Genomic DNA, 22,243 nt, shown 5'->3' with positions numbered 1-22,243 from the left:
GTATTTGTTCAATAGCGTGCCGGCGATGATGTGGTCGGCAAGGAATATAATTTATAACCATGTCGGCCTTATGATGATTTTAGGCATCAGGAGAAGGTATTTTCTGCAACAAATAGCCGGCAGGGTGGATAACATAAAACCCTGTCGGCTTTATACCAGTAGGCTAGGTATTGATCCGATTACTTTCCGACCCTGGTATGCCGGCATTTTCTGTTGACAGGGACGGCAGTCTAATAGTTCAAAACCATGTCGGCCCTGGTATGGTCGGCACTGTAACTTAAAAAGAGCATGCCGGCATAAGTATTGAAACTTTACATAGCTAAAAATCATTCATTCAACAACTAGAAATCCAGCACTTGTTGTCCAAAATACGAAAATATGTCCCATAAACCTTAAAAAAAACATTTGTCCACACCATTAACTTAAACATTTGTCCACCACAACATAAAGAAATAAACTAGGAAAGCATTCATTCACCACCACGATCACGACCACGGCCCCGTTTAGGAACACTACCACTACTACTACCTTCACCACCACGACCGCTACGAGCCCTCTTTTTGTCAGCATACAGCTTGGCTTGTGCTTCCCTCCTGGATTTTTCTTCCCTATTTACTTCAGCATCAACTTGCTTGAACAATTCATGGGCATCCCCATTGTCAATATTGCAATGATAGTCAATGTGTTTGCTTTGCTCTTCAATCGACAAAGGCTCTCCTCGGTCTTTCGCACAACACAACACCTTCACAAAGGTCTTCAACTGCTCCTTCTATTTTCAATTAAACAACAAACAATTAATAGAATGACTCGATAATGTAATCTTGAAATAGTAAGACCAACTCTAAAATACTTACAAAGAACTTAAGACTTGTTGATGGGTTTTTCGATGCCATCTTCCTCTTACGAGCCAATTCTTCAGCAGTCATTTCCCTAATCACAGTAGGACGAGCCCAATCCGAGTACCACGCCATGTATATCTCAGTAGCTTCATTACCGGTGGTCACCTCGTCCAAAAAAATCACATCAATTTTACGGGTACCTGTTCTTTCATTCCAATGTTCTTGAGTTGGTGCTGGAGCGTAAGAGACGTTAATAGTTTTTTGGGACGTGGTGCATTCAGCCCTGTTCACAGTAAAGAACGGCTTTTCTTCATCGAAATGAGGTTCTTCTTGGACGTAACCCAATTGTCGCATTACCCGATGTGGATCGTACATTGAATATCCACCATCCGTAGTCACTAAGGGTCCATAGTATAACGCAACTTCATCTCTCCTTTGGATTGAACCTTGATTTCTAACATCTCGATATGGATCAAATAACACATCATCCGCAGTCAATTTGTCGATGGCGATTCGGAGTTTGATAAGATTTTGTGGTATTTCCTTATCTTGAGTACCCTTAAAACTGTACCTTTGCGCTCTTGGCTTATCAACCGCAACATTCGCATCCACTTTGATGTAGGAGTTGGCTTTCACCAAAGAAGGAAAGTGCTCATATATCCAAACCTATGCAAACACAAAGTTTAGTAAGAATCTTATCTTACGAGAATTTTGCAAATATTAATGATATAGACAATAAAATTACCTGGAAGAGACATGTGTTTCTGTTAACTTGTGCAGTGAGTGCCCTAGAACACTTTGTCAACTCATTGTTCAAGAAGGCGACCACCGCAGTACCCCAAGAATACTCATGCATCTTATCTAAGGGATCCAATAGTTGCATATAACTGGCGTCGACCAAGTTTCCAGAACTGTCGGGGAAGATACATTTGCCCAGGACGTATAGCAAATAACCTTACGCGGTAGCATTGATTCGCACCGGGTTCACCCTTCCTTCCTTATCAAATATTTTCTTGGTGTCAAATAATGTGTCCCTCGACTTCTTCAGATTAAACTTCTTGCTTAGACGACCATCTTTGTTCTCAAGTATAGACTTTGTCTCAATCTGATTCCAACGGAACAATTTCTGGCTCAATTTGTAAATATCCTTGAGTGAAAAATCATCATCGAAGCCCTCACTGACTGCTTTTCCCTCAACCTCGAGGCCTAGAATTTGATGAGCATCATCGGGAGTTATCTCCATCTCAACGAATGGGAATAACATTGTATCAGTCTCTCCGTAGAACCTCTCACAGAATGCAGATACAGTAACTATATCATGCTCAATATTCGATCTCTCCACCACAGGCCACAACCCGGATTTCTTGACAATCACTTTCACCTCCTCACATTCATCCTCAAGATCCCAAGTCTTAGTCACTGAACATGAAGCTTGGCGCCTCATGAGACGGACGACATGCTTGTGATCCTAAATACCAAAAAAACAAAATGAAAAGAAATACAAACACTTGACGCAAATTTAAGATATATACAGACTTGAATAAAAAACAAAGACGGATTGAGATTACTTATGATAGTATTATGGATCGTATATGCCCATGAGTCTTTGTATCCAAAAAGAACATTTCCACCATCTCTTGGGGTCCCCCTTGGACGCTCACCTTTTTTCAGTGTAACCATCAAGTGAGAGGGAGGCATGTGGGAATTAGCTGGTTTAGTGATCACCCTCTTCTTCTTTCCAGTTTTAGTTGAAGTTGAAGCTTCGGTGGGTTGAAAAATAGCTAGAGTTTGTTCTCCATCTTCTTCTTCTTCTTCTTCTTCCACTGCCTCTTCAACAATTTCATCCTCGATATCCTTATCTTTATCTCCATTACCATCATCATCATCATTATCATCATCATCATTACCTCCTCCAACATTAGGCATTTCTTCATCACCATCATCATCATCATTGTTACCTCCTCCAGCAGCCGGAGTTCTTTCATCAACATCATCATCATCACCTCTTCTACCAGATGGAATTGATTGGTCTTCATCTGGAGTATCGTCTGAATCACTGGGTTCCGATGGTGGTTGAGAATCATTCAGTACACGGATCTTGACCGTTCCCGGCACAACGTATGCCCCTCGATATCTTGAAGTCAATAGTTTTTTTTTCACCAACACGAGGAGGTCTTGAAGGAGGACTAAAGCTTCCATAGCTTTCTTCTTTGCCTTTTCCAACCTGAACAAGAACAATTAAGAAAAAAAAAATTACAGGTCGGCAGGGTCGACATATATAACCTAACCGGCGGAACAACGGCCGAAAGGGTCGATATCCAAATTACATGCTGGATAAAGCGCAGCCGGCCGGGTATTATTCACATAACCTGCCGGCTTATGACAAATATGAACACAGTAGAACCAAGGATTTTTCACCAAACCAGTCGGCAAGGTTCATTACCCATACATTGTCGGCCAACTAACAACAGGCATGGTTTTATCCAAATATCATTCCGTTTTTAAAAATTCAAGGCATCAGGAGACACAAAAAACTTGAAATACGGTCGGCAAGGTAAAAAATTATAACCAACCCGGCTAAAAAAAAACTGTCATCGGCAGGGTCTAAGGTTGAATAACTTGTCGGCCCTACAAGTACCAGTTACGGGTATCCAATAGCTGGCAAGCTCTTCAACCTAAGAGCCTGCCGGCCAAACCCTAACTATGAAAATCCGGCAAGGTCGATAACATAATACCTTGTCGGCATCGCAAATGTCAATCCACAATTTCAATTTTTCTGACCTAATTTAACATGCAAACATGAAATCGAAGTACTAGAGTGAGTTTAAGTAAGCCCTTACTTTCTTAAGCGCACCATTTCTCGTGTTTCAGCGGCTGCGAATTCTCCTTCTTCGACGGTTTTTTCTTCACTTTCTTTTGAACCAAACTTGCAATTCCAGAGTTATACTCATTGGGTTTTCGATTAGCTTCTTTCATACGAGTTCTCTTTCGCCGTGGTGGATCCATTGATGAAGATTAATCTGAGTTTTCGAATCGACGATTTCAATGAATTAATCGACGAGTTTTGATGGTGGTGGGGGTGATGGAGCCGGTATGGTTGTGGAGGAGAAGAAGAAGAGAAGAAGAAGATGAAATGAAAAGATTAAAAGTGATTTAGGGTAATAGGTTTTTAAAGGGTAAGGGTAGTTTTGTAACTTATCCATTAGGACTCCCCCTAAAACCCTTAAAAAGAGTCCCTTTAAAATTGGGTATACCCCAATCAAGCCAGGTAAAAAAAATGCATTTCTATGGTAGTTCCAGAAGATTTCAAATCACATGACAAATACTCCCTCCGTCCCACTATTAAGTTTCCTATTTGATTTTAGATTTTGTCCCACTAATAAGTGACCTATATCACTAAACAAGGAGATATTTCTGAAATTATCCTTTTAGTTAATTATAGAAAATATAAGAAATATGCATAATTTGATAGGCATGTTTATATTCTTTATGCAGGTGTTTTAAAATGCTTTTCAATGGTATGAAGTTTGCGAACATCCGTGGAGTAATTTGAGAGATAAATCATTTCTAAATTTCACTAGTTATTATCCATAAGGGTATAATTGTAAAAAATGTTTAAAAATACTCTTTTCTTTGCTTGTCTTAAAAATTGTGCAAACTTAAACTAGGTCACCTAATAGTGGGACTGAGGGAGTATCATTCTAACATGCGACTTATGATCATATGACTAATTTTAGCTCAAGAGATGGATTTTACGCTATTTAGCAGATTCAGATCACATGGAAAGTTCCGTATCACATTTTGAGCAAAAATTAAGTGTTTTGTTCTCAAGACATTTATTTGTGTCGGAAACGTGTCAAGACCTAGTAACATATTGGTCTTTGATATTTCCGTTTATCCCATTGTGTACAGTTGTGTTAGCTGCCTTAGAAGTGTATTTCTTCTCTTGTTCTTAAAGCCAAAGAAGATATGGATGGTTCTCAGTTCCTACTTCAATCTGATCCTCTAAATCAGGATCTTGCTAGGAGAGAAAGAGCTTATGTTCAAGAATATGCCAAGCTTGTCAAGTATGAGGAATCGGAGGCAAAACAAAAGTCTAGAATCAAATGGTTAGACCTTGGAGATTCAAATACTTCTTTTTATCATAACTCTTTGAAGGAAAGGAGGTCTCGCAACAACATCTTATCTCTTACTAATAGTGACAATATTAAGCTTGAAGAGGATAGGGAAATTGCTTTGGAGTGTGTAAATTATTATTCTGAGTTGTTTGATAAACCTGGTGATGCTGTTAATGAAGATGTTTTTAAGGGTGTGGAATTTGTTAGTTGTATCCAGCAATGTGATGTGCCTGACTTGATTAAAAGTGTGTCCAGGGAGGAGATTTTCTTGGCTCTTGCTTCCATTGGCTCGAGCAAAGCTCCAGGCTGGACGGTTTTTCCAGCCACTTTTTCAAAGCTAGCTGGTCAGTGGTTGGTGATAACTTCGTCGCGGCTATTCAAAAAATTTTCAACAAGACCAAGCTTTTGAAAAAGGTAAACAACACTTTTATTACTCTTATTGCCAAGAAAGACAATCCTATTGTTGTTGAGGATTTTAGGCCTATATCTTGTTGTAATGTAATTTATAAATGCATTACCAAGATTATTGCCCTTAGAATGAGGAAGATATTAGATGGATTGATTAGTTCCAATCAATCGTATTTCATCTCAGGGAGAGCTATCCAAGATAATATTCTTTTGGCCCATGAAATTGTAAGAAATTATCATAGACCTCAAGGCTCTCTTAGGTGAGCCCTTAAGATTGATCTTAGGAAAGCTTATGATACGGTTAGTTGGATGCCATTCTATTTGTCCTAAAAAGAATGGGTTTCCCTTCTCAATTTATTGATTGGATTTCGATTTTGCATTTCTACTTCTAAGTTTTCCATTATTATCAATGGTTCCCCTTATGGTTTTTCGGAGCTAAGGGAGGACTTAGACAAGGTTGTCCTCTCTCTCCTTATTTGTTTGTGCTAGTTATGGAAATTTTCAGTTCCACTCTTCTTCAACAAGTCCAAATGCGTAAATATGGGTTTCATCCAAGATGCAAGCTGACCAAATTGACACATTTATGTTTTGCGGATGATCTTCTGGTCTTCTTCAAGGGATCTTGTGATGCTTCTTCTAGTCTTAAAACTTCCCTTCACTTTTTTAGCTTATGCTCTGGTCTTCAAATAAATAGGCAGAAGACATCATTGTTTCATTCAGCTGTTTATGGGGATACTCTTTACAATATCCTTCAAATTCTGGACTGCACTGTTGGGGAACTTCCTGTTAGATACCTGGGAGTACCTCTCCTTTCAACCAGGTTATCTTACAAGGATTGTATTCCTCTTATTAACAAGATAAGAGCTCGTATACACTCTTGGAAGTCCAAATATCTTGCATATCCTGGAAGACTTCTCTTGATTAAAGTTGTATTGAGTGGTATGGTTTTTTTCTGGCTCTCCTGCTTTATTCTTCCGAAAAAGAGCTATTAAAGAAATTAATTCAATGTTTAAAAGATTCTTGTGGAGTGGGCCTGAATTAGGGAAGAAGTATAGTCCTGTGAGTTAGAACAATATTTGTTACTCTTATGATGAAGGTGGTCTTAGTGTAAAAGACTTAGAGCAAACCAATGTGGCTGCCAACTTAAGGCATATTTGGGATATTGTGTTTCATAAGAAGACTATATGGACTGAGTGGGTACATGCTAACTTAATAAAAGAAAAAAAAAATTGGATATAAGTGTTCCACAAGACTGCTCTTGGTGCTGGAGACGTATACTTGATAATAGAGATATAGCTAAGCAGATGATTGGAGTGGTTCTTGGAAATGGTACTCATGGTAGCTTTATTGATGATAGATGGCACCCTAAAGGAAGATTGATTGATTGGGTTGATCCTGCAGTTCTCTCTGATATTGGAGCTACTCATAATTCTATGGTTGCTGATTTTGTAAGTGAAGGGGAATGGACTTTTCCAGCTGTGAATGATGATAATTTTGATGTTCTCCTTCTGGTGGTGAATTCAACTTAGAGGAGGAGGATTTACTAGTCTGGACTCCTAGCCCAACAGGTAAGTTCTCTACCAGAGAAACTTATAATGCGATTAGTAATCATAAGGATAATTCCCCCTGGAAATCTCTCATTTGGTTTAAAAGTCACATCCCTAGGCACTTTTTTTTAGCTTGGCTTGCTATTCAAAAGAAACTTAAGACTAGAAGCAAATTAGCTAGGTGGGGTATTGTTCAAGATGCTTCCTGCATTTTGTGTGGAGAATAAACTGAGACTGAAGATCATTTATTTCATAATTGTGCCTTCTCTTCTATAATTTGGAGAGGGATGTTATTAAAGCTTGGTTATGTTAGAGATTTAAATCCTACATGGGATGAGGAGATAGCTTGGTGCAGTGATAACTTCAGGGGTTCTTCTTGCATGACCACTATTAAAAAGCTTGCTTTTATTGGGTTTGTGTATCACATTTGGAGAGAGAGGAACAATAGGGTGTTCAGAACTCAGTCTAATTCTATTGAGCAAGTAAGTATGATTATTGTTCAGGATATTCGCCTTAAGATGACAGCTAAAATTCATAAAGAAGTTGAGAACCATAATGTCAGATGGTTCATGGAAAGGTGGAAAGTTGATTGTCAGTTCATCAGGGTTGATCTTATTTACTGCACTTGGTTAGCTCCTTCAATTGATGAGGTCATGATGAACTCTGATGGGTCTTTGAGAGATGAGTCTGGGGGTTTTGGTGCTATCCTGCGTATTTCTAATGGGGATGTCTTAGATGCAGCTTGTGGTGGTTATTTTCCTAATTCTGTAATGGCCCATGAACTTCAAGGAGTGGAGTTGGTTTGAAGATGGCAGTGAAGCGAGGGGTCCTTAACATCCATGTTGCTATTGATTGAATGGTTGCTTTTATACCTTCTCACGAACCCTGAGGTTGAACCTCCCTGGAAGATGTTGCAGACTTGGAGAAGGGTGAAAAGACTTAGAGCGCAGTTTAGATCCTGAAGAGTTTCACACTGCTATCGTGAGACCAACAAGGCAGCAGATTATTTGGCTAGTAAGCATCCTAATTCTGTTTGGGAGACGATTAGAAATGAAGAGTTCTCTCTTGATTTCAAGGAGATCCTTGCGGCTAATAAGAACCAGGTTAACTTTATCAGAAGGAAGTAGGCTTGAGTTTGGTTGGCTGCGCTTTTTCCTTTCTGTTTTCCTTTTTTTTTTTTGTGATTTGGATTCCCTTAACCCAGCTGATCGTGTCAACAACAACACACAAAAAAAAAAAAAAAAAAAAAAAAAAAAAAACTGCCTTAGAAAATTCGTAAATCGCAACTGCCGTAATTCGGACAAAGACGCGAGTTTTCTTTCAGGAAAAAAGGTTGTATATTAAGACGGGGGAAAAGTACACTGACAAGCTAAAAAGTCGACAATACTACAACATTACAAAACACTGGTCTAAACATTTTCCCTTCGTAGCCGATTCGCTACTAAGAAAAGCATAGCAACAAAACCTCTGGCATATTTCGGAAACAAAGTTTACATGTACGAAGCATATCACAACATCATAACCTTAAATTCATCAAAGTTAAGTTCACCATCGCCATTCAGATCAAACTGACTAATCATAACCCTACATTCTTCAATACTCTTCGATTCACCAAGTTGATTCAGCATTTTTCTCAGACTCTTAGGTGTAATACATTCATACCCATCCATTAGATACATCTCAAAAGCTTCTTTCAACTCTGTTATCATCTTCTCTTCTTCCTCTGATCCATCCATTAACTTTACAAAATCATCCAATTCTAAACATCCATCTCCGTCTATATCCAACAACTTCACTATCTCGTCCACCTCAACCATTTCGCCCCTTACTGCCGCGATATATCTTCGCAACTCCACGAACGATATCATGCCATCTCCGTCTGCGTCTAAGTAAACGAATACTCGTTCGATAACATCTTTATGTTTCATCTTTTCCCAAAAAAAAAAAAAGAAACAGCAGAAAATAATAAAACTTTTGGCTTATAATTAAGGTTTTGCTAATATGTGACATATGCTTTTGAGTTCGAGCATTGAACTCTATATTTATAAAGGCCTGGATGTCAACTTCTTGTATCATGGAAAAAGAGTATGTGGAGATGAAATAACATGGCAATTCTCAGAAGAGAAGAAATTAAGAATGGATGAAGTTTCAATTTCTCCATTAATTTTCTTTGGTATTGTTATTCCCTTGAAAAGTAAAACGAAGCGACTCAGAAGTCCAGGATGGATTCAGTTATACGGCAAATACTTTAAATTCAAACGAAACTGATAGTAACTCGGCCATGGTTCACAACCACAAGTAAAAATGAAAAATCTTCTTGCAAGTTGCAACTAAGAGTTTATAGCCATTAGGCATTAGCCACCCATGCCATTAGTTATGGATTCGGAAAATGGGTCAGTTGTCCAAATATTTTTAAAACATTGTTTTAATGGACGAGTAAAAATTAGTGTGGGTGAAATGGACACCAAAAAAATAGCAAGAATGAAACCGGATTCATCCTGGCTTAAACTTTGAAAAGAGCGAGGATGAGACTGGATGCATCCTGATGTAAATTAAAAATAAATAAAAGTATTTGAAAACGGGTAGAATGAAACTGTTTACATCCTGATTATTTTTACATTCTCGTCCATTTGAACAGTATCAAATTTTACATGTCCTTTTCACCAAAGAATTGTAGTTATTGGATTAATTGATCAATTTTGTGTTATGGATTCACTCACATTTCCTTGGCCCATTAAGTGTGGTGCATGTAGACCGTCGTCACCGTCCTGATCCAATAGGTAAGGAAGGCTCCATCATAGATGGCCACATCTCAAACCAGAAGCACCTGTTTGTACTTTGCAACCGTTAATCAAAACTGAAAATGGGTAATATTTTTAAAACATGGTTCTAATGGACGAGTAAAAATTAATATGGGTGAAATGGATACCATAAAACTAGCAAAAATGAAACTGGATTCATATTGGCTTAAACTTAAAAAAAAAAGCGAGGATGAAACTGGATGTATCCTTATGTAAATTAAAAATAAGAAAAAGTATTTAAAAATGGGTAGGATGAAACTGTTTACATCCTGACTATTTTTACATTCTCGTCCATTTAAACAGTATCAAATTTTACATGTCTTTTTCACCCAGGAATTGTTGACTTTGATCTTTTTAACCAATTTTGTGTAATCAAAATGAGGGACATTTGCAAACAACGCTTTTTAGAAGGCTATAGGGTGGAGAGGGTTACGGACCGTGGCGGAGCTAGAATTCAAATGTTGGAGGGGCCAATGAAAATTAGCTTGTAAGAATAAAATTATTTACAATCGAATCTAAGCTAAAAAGAACTGAATCATCATTTATGGAGTAAGGAAAGGTGATACGGCTCTCCCCTTTCTCCTCTCTCTCCCCTTCACCTGAGCTTTCTCCCTTCTCGGCAACGGCTATCTCCTACAGTTTCTTTTCTGTTTCATTCTTCCAACGTCTCTTTAACGACTCTCTCTAACCGCCGATCCCAAAAAATTTGCCGGAAACCTCCAATCTTTCTCTGCAAATGATACTTCTCATCTAATCTCAAGAACAATACATGAACACTACTCACAAGTCTCACATTTGCAACTGCAATTGCATCAATTACACAACACAAATCACAAATTCCACTGAAATCACAAAAAGCTCAAAAATCACTTGCAACACACAAATCGCTGAATTCATAACTTACAATCCTAAGAATCACACAGGAATGAATGCCCAAACCATCAAATGCCATTCTGGAATATCTCATGATTATTATGTCACAAAAGCTTTTCTGGGTTCTTTTACAAAAACTCATACCCAATCTAGCCTAACTCAGCATATTTCAGTCTTACTGGAAAATTCTTATCAAAAACAACTTGCCACTAAACTCCCATTGCCTAGACTTAAATTACCTTGTTCAAGCTCTCAAAGCCAGATTTTTATCCTAGAAAAGGAAGTAGTTTTTTTGAGACAGAAATCTCAACCAGCTAGTCTGAGGTTCTCTAGTTGCAAAGCTCATTGGGGAATCAGCTGGATTTCTACACCTCCTTCCCCTGGTATGTCTCAGTGTACTATCTTGGCTATTTTGGCTAAACTTCCTGGAGGTGAGTACTTGACTCTCTTTCTGTTTGTTTCTCTACTCACTACTCCTAATTTGATCTTTCTACAATTTACCAAAAGCATATGCTCTCTATTGCCTGCTAGTCCTACCAAGTTCCTTAAACCTGACTATTTCTTGAACCTTGTTAGCACTCATGATCTTCTCTATTGGGAAAATTGATTCTTTCTTAACATGCTTTTAACTAGGAATCAGCTACATTGCACTACTTTTTCTTTAAATAGAAATAAAAACTTAAACATAGTACTACAAATTACCAAAGTATGCATAAAACATTTCCATAAACAAGATATCATCATTTTTTTCGGCATCAAACTAAAAGAAAAGATTTCAGAATGTATGGTACTACTAAATTCAGCATGTACAGCTTGCCAAATCCTACATGTTTAGTCTGTTTTTGGCCCCCCAGACTCAAGTGCAACATCTCTCACAGCTATGGCCATCACTGCCTTATACACCCTCTCTACTTCCCTTGCATCTGCTTTAGGAGGCAAAGTGTCATCAGCCGGCAACACAGGAAGATGGGGCTCCTCACCTCGCATTGCACTAGCCTTTGCAGATCTGTAGATTTGACCCACAATCCTATAATCAACTCCAGGAGTTACATGCTCATCTCGAGGAACTTCAAGCGGATGTGTGACTTCTCCAGCACCAGTCTGAGACACCTCGGCCACATCCTGAGCCATCTTCCTGAGAGTGGGAGCAAGAATGAACAAATTGGGAAATGTGATCTGACCTGGTTCAGGTGGCATTGTAGCTTTGATCCGAATCTGATCCTTGGAAGGATCGGGTATATGAGCAAAAAAGAAGCCCTGCTGAGTCCCCCCACAGACAATCCTCTCATCATTTACCAATACAATGCCTTCCTTTATCACCGGCGGCCCCTTGTGGGGTGCAGAGCAAAAACAACCCACCCATCTTTTACACCCACAAGTTCTCCATTCTGAATTCGGCCTTGCTCGACCTTTTGCGGTGGTCTCCCTCGCCTGGCAGTTGCATACACAGCCCTTTCCCCATTGCCTGCTCTCCCACCTCTAAAACCAGATACCCTACCACCAGAACCTGCTCTCCCATACATTGCATCAGAAGTATAATGCAATTCATGCATGTTATAACCAGAAAAACCTTCACTTATCCTTGCAGTTTCAACCTACAAAATTCAATTATCAGGCCGCAAATAGCACTCAAATTGATTAAATGCATGGAAGTTAAAACCTCACCCAAGAACTGCTTGATTTACAAAGAATTTTACCTGCTTTATCTGAGGGATTTCAACAGTCTGCTCTATCTGAGGCTCGACTACGGCAACTCTCTGCTTCTCATGCTCATCTCTCTGGGGTCGCATATTTGCATCCATCTTCCCTGTGCCTGGAGATTTCAACGCGGATATTACTCTAGAAATGTTGTTTAACAGAAGGATTACACAAGAACACTTTTTTTCTCTCAGCGAAAACTGATCAAAAAACTGATTGAAATTATCATCTCAGCGGTTTTAATCAACTTAAGAAGAGCAACATCCTCTCAATCACAACCATCAAAAATCCTCGGGAGTTACCAGACTTGCATCATTAACTTCCGGTCTTGCAACTTGAGGCGCATGATCAAGCCTACTGGCATCATTATTTGGCCTACTACAAGCAAAGAACCACCATTGGCTCATGCAAAGCGGCAACAGACACCTGGCAAGAATTCTCTTTTCACGTCAAAGGGTCAGATTTTGAGTAAATGGATCTGCAACATTCCCACCCGACAAGCCCATATACAAAAACTACCTCAAACTTTCGAAATGACTCAGACACTTTTAACCACTCAAATACAAGATTTTCGAAATGACTCAGACACTTTTAACCACTCAAATCCTTCCAGCCGCAAGTACAAGGACCACTTCAACTGCAATACCAAGGACCAATTCAAAGACAACCTCTTCATCAAAGACAAAGAACAAATCCAACTTGCGTCAACATTTCAAAATTCAGCTAGACAAGTCGTTCTCAGTCATTATGAAGACTACACAATTACCATCTACTACCCCCAATGGGAAGGACAAGGTAAGACTCTAAGCACTTTAAATAACAATTTTATTGTCCTTGTATGCAGGTACATGAGCCAGAACCCATTAGTCACGAGAGCCAGCAACAGCTATCACCAACTGAACTACAAAGTGATGTCCACACTAACAGATCAGTACTTATCAAAACCAGTTTGGACTAACTTGAGTACAACCCACATCTATGTTCCAAAGACCAACATTACTGACATTTGCAAGAATCATTTTCAAATTAAAGCTTGGGTGGATGCCCCACACTACCACAGCTGGCCCTGCCTAGTTAGAATACACTTTGGTAAATATACCTATTGGTTCTTATTCGTTTACTACCCACAAATGGCTTCCTCATCAAATCCCTCCAACCCAACCATTGAAATTCTTGTTGATCAGATGAACAAGACCCTCAATATTCCTGAAGTAGATCTTTATCGTAAGGTTTTCTTAAACGCTGACAACATTAGAGCCAAGCAACCTTTAGATTGAAAATGGTGTTTTATTGGAAAACTCTGCAGCAATATCTGTTATGAAACATCCAGAATCAGTACATTCATCAACAACTGGGAATTTAATGATAGAGTTGAACTAGATATTTGGAATAGAAGAAGGAATTTTTTCATCCTCAGACTCACTCATGAAGATGATTACTCAACACTGAGGAATGGAGGCACCAGAGGAGTTTTTGACAAGCTTATGGTTCTTGTTGGTGTCCCCCTTGGAGGCCCAGACTTAATTCATGAAGAACGATTTACTAAGGTAATGGTTTGGCTGCTCATCAAAAGAATCCCACCACACATGATACCAGATATCCAAAATATTCTACAACCTGTTGGAGTTTTTCAAACTGCCAAGAAACCTTATGGAAGAGACATATTTGAAAAAAAAAATAGAAGTTAAACTTACCATTGATGTTACCAAACCTTTGAAGTTTGGTATTGAAGCTTTTGAAACCCCAACTATCTCTCATTGGCTGGAGTTTGCTTATGCTCTCAATGTAATCAAATTCTGCAAATTTTGTAGAATATTAGATCATCTATCCCCACCCTTCCCCATCCCACCCACACGTTCAAAATCCCACTATCCAAATCACAAAATCCTGCAAACACCTCAATCTCTCCCACCACCCCAAACTGCCTACCAAAAATCCGTTCAAGAAGGAAGAAATGTCATTCATAGAGGATACTCTGATGCTGATGCTGCTTAAGTCTTTGAAATCAAGATGAGGAATGCAAAACAGAAAGAATTGGAAAAAAAAAATTGTTAAATTTGCTCCCTCATCTTCAAAACACCTCACTTTTGGAGCCTCTGCTAGAGCTGATCCCAACTCCCCACATCCGGATGTCATTGCCAGCCAAATAAGGCACAGAAAGATTGAGCTCTCAAGGAAAATCTCCACCAACTACAGGAATCACCAAGATAAAACAAAGATCAAGGAAGCAGCTAGAGCTAAAAATCCTTCAAACATTAATGTTAACCAAACTCTGGACACCACTGGTATCTTTCCAATCATCCCTTCCCAAACCATCATAACTCTAGCTCAAATCAAGGAAAGAATGGATGTTGAAACTGTCCAGTTCAAAAAGAAGGCTTGGAAAGCTAGAAAGACAATTCACGTCTTCACTGAAGAAGATTCACCCTCTGATAATGACAGTATTAAGGATTTGGACAAGCAGAAAGTCATGCCAAAAAGGAAGCAATCAACTCAGGGTGCAGAGCCTATGGAAACCAATGAAACTGACAACAACAAAAGATTCAAGGACTACCCAGAAAACTATGTTGAACCTCTGGACTCAAGCATTCCCCTTATGACTAATGGTGCTTCTGGCTCATCAACACCAACCCCTGAGGTAATTTCCTTCTCTATATTCTATCTTGGATTAAACTGCAACCAACATTTTCTTTCCTCATACTGTTACATCATAATCTACTATGATCCTATAGCTAGGAGACTAACCTCTAAATACCCCCATGTATCCTATTTTTGGCAATTCTTTACTTCAATAGCCTGAAACTGCCAAGGTCTATGGCAAAAATATACTGAGAAATATCTTAATGATATGCTGACCAAATTTAATCCTGATATCTGCTTCATATCTGAAACCAAGCAGAAACATGGTAAACTTTAAATTCTATGAAACAGATTAATATCCAAAAATTTTGGCATGTTAATCCTGGAGGGTCTAGTGGTACTGCTGGTGGATTAGCAATGATATGGAAGAACAATATTGATGTTGAAATTCTAGACTGTTCATTTAACCATATCAATGCTAAAATACATCCTACTAGTGGCCCTCCCTGGCTCTTCACTGGTTACTATGGTAATTCTAATAATACTCAGTGTAAACTAAATTCTTGGAAAGTTTGGAGTATACTGCTTCCAAAAACTCCCTCCCTTGGTTGGTTATTGGTGATTTCAACTTTATCTTACATGATTTTGAAAAATACAGTACCCAACCACTGGAAAATGCTGAAGCTAATATTTTTAGTAACAAGATTATTGATTTGGATCTAAATGATTTAGGCAGCACTGGCTGCCCTTTCACTTGGACAAATAAGAGAAGTGGGCCTGCTCTCACTGAGCAGAGATCGGATAGAGGATTAGCCACTGAGTCCTGGCTCCTCCTATATCCAAACTCTACTATCACTAATCTTTTATCTATTGGCTCTGATCACCATCCCATTTTGCTTAACACTAATCCTCACTGGAGTACTGGTAAAATCCCTTTCAAGTTCTTTGGTCCTTGGCTAGACCATAAGGATTGTAAGGATATCATTTTTGAATGTTGGCAGAGGAACTTATCTGGTTCTAGCGCTTTTCTAATTGCTAGAAAACTCAAAGAGGTCAAGCTGAAACTCAAAATCTGGAACAAAGAAGTTAATGGAAACATAAAGACAAACATTGAAGAATGTAAGCAACATCTGCATTGGCTACAAGAAAACTACTTCAATCAGGACAGAAGTAAAGCCTTACAAACTGCAATGAAAATTCTCAGAGAATGGAAAGACATTGAAGAAAATTTTTGGAAAATCAAAAGCAGAGACCAATATATCAAATTGGGAGATAAGAATACAAGTTATTTCCACAGAACTACAAAAAGCAGATTAAGAAGGAACAAGATAGATACCATCCAAGATAGTTCTGGAAACTGGATTGAAAACTACCAAGACATAAAGCAATGCTTCACCAACCACTTCTCAAAAATGGATACTTTAGAATCCCCTTATATGAATACTGAAATCCTTAACCTCATTCCTACAGTCATAACCACTGAAGATAACAAAAATCTCAATAAAATTCTTGAAGATAGTGAGGTCAGAGCTATTCTCTTCAGCATGGCCAAAGATAAAGCTCCAGGACCAGATGGCTTCCCACCTAACTTCTTCCAAGCGAATTGGGACATTATAGGAGAGGACCTAGTTAAAATGGTCCAACATTTCTTCAAGTCAGGATACCTTCTCAAAGAAATGAACTCAACCTTCATATCCTTGATACCCAATTGATAACCCTACTAGTCCCAGCCATTTCAGACCCATTAGCCTCTGCAACACCACTTACAAAATCATATTCAAACTGCTAGCCCAAAGAATGAAACCATATCTTAACAAAATCATATCTCCCTACCAATCTGCCTTCATACCTGGAAGACAAATAGCTGATAATATAGCCATTGCCCATGAAATTATTCATCACATGAGAACCAGAAGAGGTCTTAAAGGCAACAAAGGAAGTATGGGGATCAAGATTGATATGGCTAAAGCCTTTGACAGAGTGGACTGGAAGTTTCTTCATACAATTATGGTCAAAATTGGCTTCAACTCTGAATGGAGCAACAAGATTATGCAATGCATATCCACTACTTCTATTGTTGTCCTTCTAAATGGCTCCCCTGACAAATTCTTTAACCTACTAGAGGACTCAGGCAAGGAGACCCCCTGTCTCCTTACCTGTTTATTTTCTGCATGGAGGCACTATCCAGAACCTTATCTCATGCTGAAGATTTGGGTCTCATCTCTGGAGAAAAAGTTTGTAGAAATGCCCCATCCATAAATCATCTCCTCTTTGTTGATGATCGTATGGTTTTCTGTAGGGAAAACACTATTGAAGCACAGAATCTCAAGGATATCCTCAACATTTTTGGATATACTTCTGGCCAACTCACAACTTCAGCAAATCAGGAGTCTTCTTCAGCAAGGACACTGATCCAGCTCTTATGCCTATTATCTGCAAGATGCTTGGAGTTCAAATTCTTCCTACAAATGACAAGTATCGAGGCTCTCCTTTATTTACCCATAGAAACAAGATCCAATCTTTCAAACCAGGAGTGGATAAGATGAAGAAAGACTTGTCTAGATGGAAGAATTCCCCACTGAACCCAGCTGGAAGAGAAGTTATAATAAAATCTGTCACCTCTACAGCGAGCATCTATCAAATGAATTGTTTCAGAATTCCAAAGCAAACCTGTCAAGATATGAACAAACTACAAAGAGATTTCTTCTGGGGAAAGAACTTGGAAAACCACACAGGCTACTACCCAAAAGCCTGGACAGCCATTTGCAAACCTAAGGAGCTTGGTGGATTAGGTTTTATGAATATGGAGCTTTTCAACAGTGCCATGATAACAAAAAATAGGATGGGGATTGGAGCAGGACAAGGATTCTCTCTGGTACCAACTGATGGATGCCAAATATTTAATGGGAAGAAATGTTCTCAGCATGAACACCAAATCTAAAGATGGAGACTCCTGGATATGGAAAGGGGTTTTAGAAGGTATTCAGAACATTCAGCAACACTGTGAATGGAGAATAGGAAATGGCAACACAATAAAAATTTGGGAGGACTTCTGGATACCTACTTCAACTGACAAACTCATCAAACCTGCAAACTGCCCCAATGATATCCAACTGCTAGCTCACCTAATGACAGATCAAAGGGAATGGAATATTCAGATCATACAACAAATATTTAGCTCTGACACTGCTCAAGTCATCATTAATCTTGATATTCACCCCATAGAAGAAGACAATATTCACTGGAATCTCAACATCACAGGAAAATTTTCTGTTAAAGCTTTATACAAAGCCAAAATAGAGAATCTCTATAGAAAAGATCAAACAATAAGAGACTGGAGAGCTATATGGAATTTGGAAGTGGCACCTGCTGTCAAAAATTTTCTCTGGAAATGTGCTCATGAAATTCTGCCAACTAATGCCAAAACTGCAAGCATTCTCCACTATATTGATCCCATATGCAAATTATGCAACTGTGGGGAGGAAACTATGACACACATGTTCCTCAACTTCCCTACAGCCACTGAAGTCTGGCAGCAAATGTTAGGTGGAAATCATGGCTTATTTGATCACCATACTGTTTTCATGGACTGGTTTAATGACTGGTTTCACAATGCAAACATCAGTCATAATGTCTGCATCTATGCAACCACTTGTTGGTTCATTTGGAAGGCTATATGTGATCTAGTTTTCCAAAACATCTCTCCAAATGCTAAGAATACTACTCTCAGCATTCAACAACATCTCTGTGATTATAACAGAATTCACAAGTTAGATTGCCATGCCTTGAATACTCAGGGGCATATCATTGAGAATGAATCTCACATAGCTACTCCTGGAACTCATGTTGGGATCCAACAACACAAGCAGAGGTTTGGTTTCTTAATCAAAATCTGTACTATTCAGGACCCCAACACTTATCAGTTTTTCTCTGCCCTAACTATTACTGATTTTGCAGGCAACTATGTTGATAGCAGAGGACACACAGGACAGTGGGGAGCATAAGGAGCCACAGGAGGAGCAGACTTAGCCTTTCAATGGGCAGATCAAAAGCAGCACATGAACATAGAAATACATGCTGAAACAAGTGAAATCCTGGAGCACTTCAACACTCTCTACATCCAAGCAATCAAAGGAAGATTCAGTAGAAACTACCACAAGGAAAAACAGACATCGAATGAAGAATCCCTATTACATATCAAACCTGTAACTTTTGTTTTACTGGGTCTTAAACTGTTACATAGAACCCAAAATCTCCAAGATTCGAATTTGGCTATAACTTGTAAGAACCTTAGCAGTGGGTCTAATGTTTGTCTAAACAATGACCACACTTGCATTATTAGCAATCCAAATCCTTAGGCTCTGCCTAAGTTTTCTTTAAAAAAAAACAAGTTTTGTCGATACACATAGCGAAAAATGATACCATGAATAGTTGTTATGATTGATTTTGTATTAGGATTCGATTTAGGTTTAATGCTAAAATGAATATTCGATTTGTATTGATTTTAAACACAAGGCATAAGGGGACTGGTATTCTGCTTAAGATATTCTGCTTAAACGTAAAGTTAAACTCAAGTTGATAAACAAATCTAAAAACCGACAAATCCTAAATTTGAAAAGGAAGTTAGGAAAATAATTAACGTGTAACATAGAAATCTTTGCTAAGTAATTGTTTTGGAGGGGCCAGATACACGAAGTTAGAAAATTTGTGCAAACAGTGTAGTTATACGAGGTTTTGAAAATCTTGGGGCCACCCCCAAGCAACATGTGGATCCGCTACTGGCTACGAATAGTTTCCAGCTATATCAGGAAATTCCCACTATAATTCTTTGTCAGAGAATATGAATTCAAGCATGGAGTAAATTCTACAAGTTTTTATTTTTGTTTGTCTGTTTAAATCTAAGCCCTGAATATTTTATAAATTTAATTTTAAAATTAATGTAATTCAAATAAAACAAAACAAATTAATTATCAGAGGCCAGGATTATGGTTGGAAGCTTTTTGTTTTGATCAGACAGTTGGGGTTAAAGGGATCTCCCATCCACCCTAGGGAACAAGAACTTCAAAACAAAAAGAAAAAAAAAAACTAACTACGTGTATACAATTCCCCCACCCTATTTTCCCTAATTATAGCACACAACTCCGGAGAAAATTTCTCCACACTGACATTAACCCATTTAATAGGGGGATGAAAGCTTGCTAGATTATCAGAAGCTCTATTAGTCTCACGAAAGACATGAGAAATATTCAGAACATCAAACCAAGTTCTTAGCTTCTACGCCCTTCGCCATATCTGAATCAAACTTCAGGGGGGTTTACAATTTTTCTGCACAAGCAAATTATAGATAAACATAGAGTCCATAGCCAAGTGAATCCTCTTCATTCTTTTCGCAATATCTAGGTTCAAACCCAACGCCACTCCTTGCAATTCATGCGCATTTTCATAAATAGGAGGACCGCCACCTTTTGTTGCAGCCAAAACAATACCAGAACTACTCCTTAGAATACACCCCAACACCTGAAAGAAGCTTCTTTGACCCATCAATATTCATCATAATCACATCGGGGTCTGGAAAAACCCAACAACAATATATAATTATAGAAGGAGGAATAAATTGACAATTAAATCTGAGTCTGTCCATAAAGCTTCTAGAATAGGTATTATCTTCCACCTTGCCCTGAATAGAACTTACTCTGATCCTTACATCCTCTAGAATTGAGAAGCTAACTTGGCCAGCAAAAGAGTATTTGCTAGCAAAGACTCTAGAATTTATTTCTCTCCACAAGTAATAGATAAAGTTTTTGAGAATAAGTTTCTTCGCTTTAGAAATAAAAGAAAGACCAACAAAAGCTTGCACACACAAATTGATTTCATCATTCTAGCTACTGCAAGTACATCTATAAATCCCATTTTTAGAAGCAAGCTCAACCAAATTCCAGCAGAAAAGGAGCAAGAGTGAAATAGATGATCTTCAGTTTCAGGCTCTTCCTCACACAACACACATGTAGCATCTTGTAATAGTCCCTACTTCACCATCTTATCCATTGTCTTCAGCATAGCATGCAGACATAACCAAAAGATAAAATAATGTGTTGGTATATGGGATTTAAACCACACAAGACTCTTCCACTGAACATCATCCCTATCTCCAGTTAGAGCTCTTTAAGTGTCTTTCATAGTATACTCCCCAGAACTGCTAGGCTTCCAAATAACCAAATCTGGATTAGACAGATCAAAATCCACCCCTTTAAGATTCAAAATAGTATGTTGCAGATCCTCCTTCATAGTATCAAGGGAATACCTATCATCACCATCTAGAAAATCTGCCACTTTACAGTCATAACTATAACATAGCTCATCAATTGCATCTAACCAAATCAACTAATTTACCTTTTGGGTGTCACAAGTTAGTTACGAAATTAGTATTTTCCTCACTTTCAATAATATGCATGAAAAAATCTCTAGCCATTTCACGTTGCTCCAAAACCCTCCTCCAACACCAAGAAGCATCTTGGGAAACATTAAGAGACCTGAAATTTATGTTCTTGATGATGTTCGCATGAATCCATTCAGTCCAAGCAGTAACTTTACCACTAACCAAGTCCCACATATGTCATAAATTGGCGGCAGCATTAGTGATTTCCACATCCCTAACCCCTAGACCCCCTTCATCATAAGGGTGGCAAACTACATTCCAACTAATGGGATGATATTTGTTCCCCATTTCAGCACCATCCCAAAGAAAAATTTTACAGATAGAGTTTAGTTCCTTTATAGCTCGCTTTGGTAAAATGAAACAAGATATAAAAAAAAAAATCATGCCACTCAGCACCACCTTAATCAAAAGTAATATACCACCATATGATAAGCGCTTAGATTTCCATAACTTTACTCGTTTAGTGACCTTAGAAATCAAAGGCAAACAATCATTAAAAGATATTATAGATGAAAGAAGAGGTACCCCCAGATATCCGTAACTCTCCCATACTAAAATCCAAGCACCGCCTAATATGATCCAAAACATAACTATCAACAGAAGAAAAGAAAAGAGCAGTCTTGTTTAAGTTCATCTCAAGCCCAAAAATTTTGTTAGAATTATCCAAAGCAGATTTTATAGAAGTAGCAACTTTCATAGTACCTTTGAAGAAAACCAATACATCATTGGCAAAACATAAGTAGTGAGTTGAGTAAACTTACATCTGGATGAAAATCAAAATTCCCCAAAGTCACTTGATTACGCAGAGAAAGACTGAGAATTTCCATAACCAAAACAAATAAGTAGGGAGAAAATGGGCAATCTTTATGAAGACCCCTACTTTAAGAAAAGTATCCATACGGAGATCCATTAATAAGAACGGAAAATTTAGCTGACGAAATAC

The 22,243-nt window shown here is 38.4% G+C and overlaps 1 protein-coding gene across 1 annotated transcript; it reads right to left on the bottom strand.

The window, feature by feature from the left end:
• Nucleotides 1-8,225: 8,225 nt before the first annotated feature.
• Nucleotides 8,226-9,090, bottom strand: LOC113298099 (calcium-binding protein CML39-like). The gene has a single exon (XM_026546770.1). It carries the CDS (start codon nt 8,838-8,840, stop codon nt 8,421-8,423), a length of 420 nt encoding a protein of 139 aa, XP_026402555.1. The 5' UTR covers nt 8,841-9,090; the 3' UTR covers nt 8,226-8,420.
• Between the last annotated feature and the right edge of the window lie 13,153 nt (nt 9,091-22,243).

Source organism: Papaver somniferum, chromosome 7 (assembly GCF_003573695.1).
Source record: "Papaver somniferum cultivar HN1 chromosome 7, ASM357369v1, whole genome shotgun sequence".
NCBI classification, from domain to species: Eukaryota; Viridiplantae; Streptophyta; class Magnoliopsida; order Ranunculales; family Papaveraceae; genus Papaver; species Papaver somniferum.
This window is presented reverse-complemented; position numbering and strand designations above follow the sequence as displayed.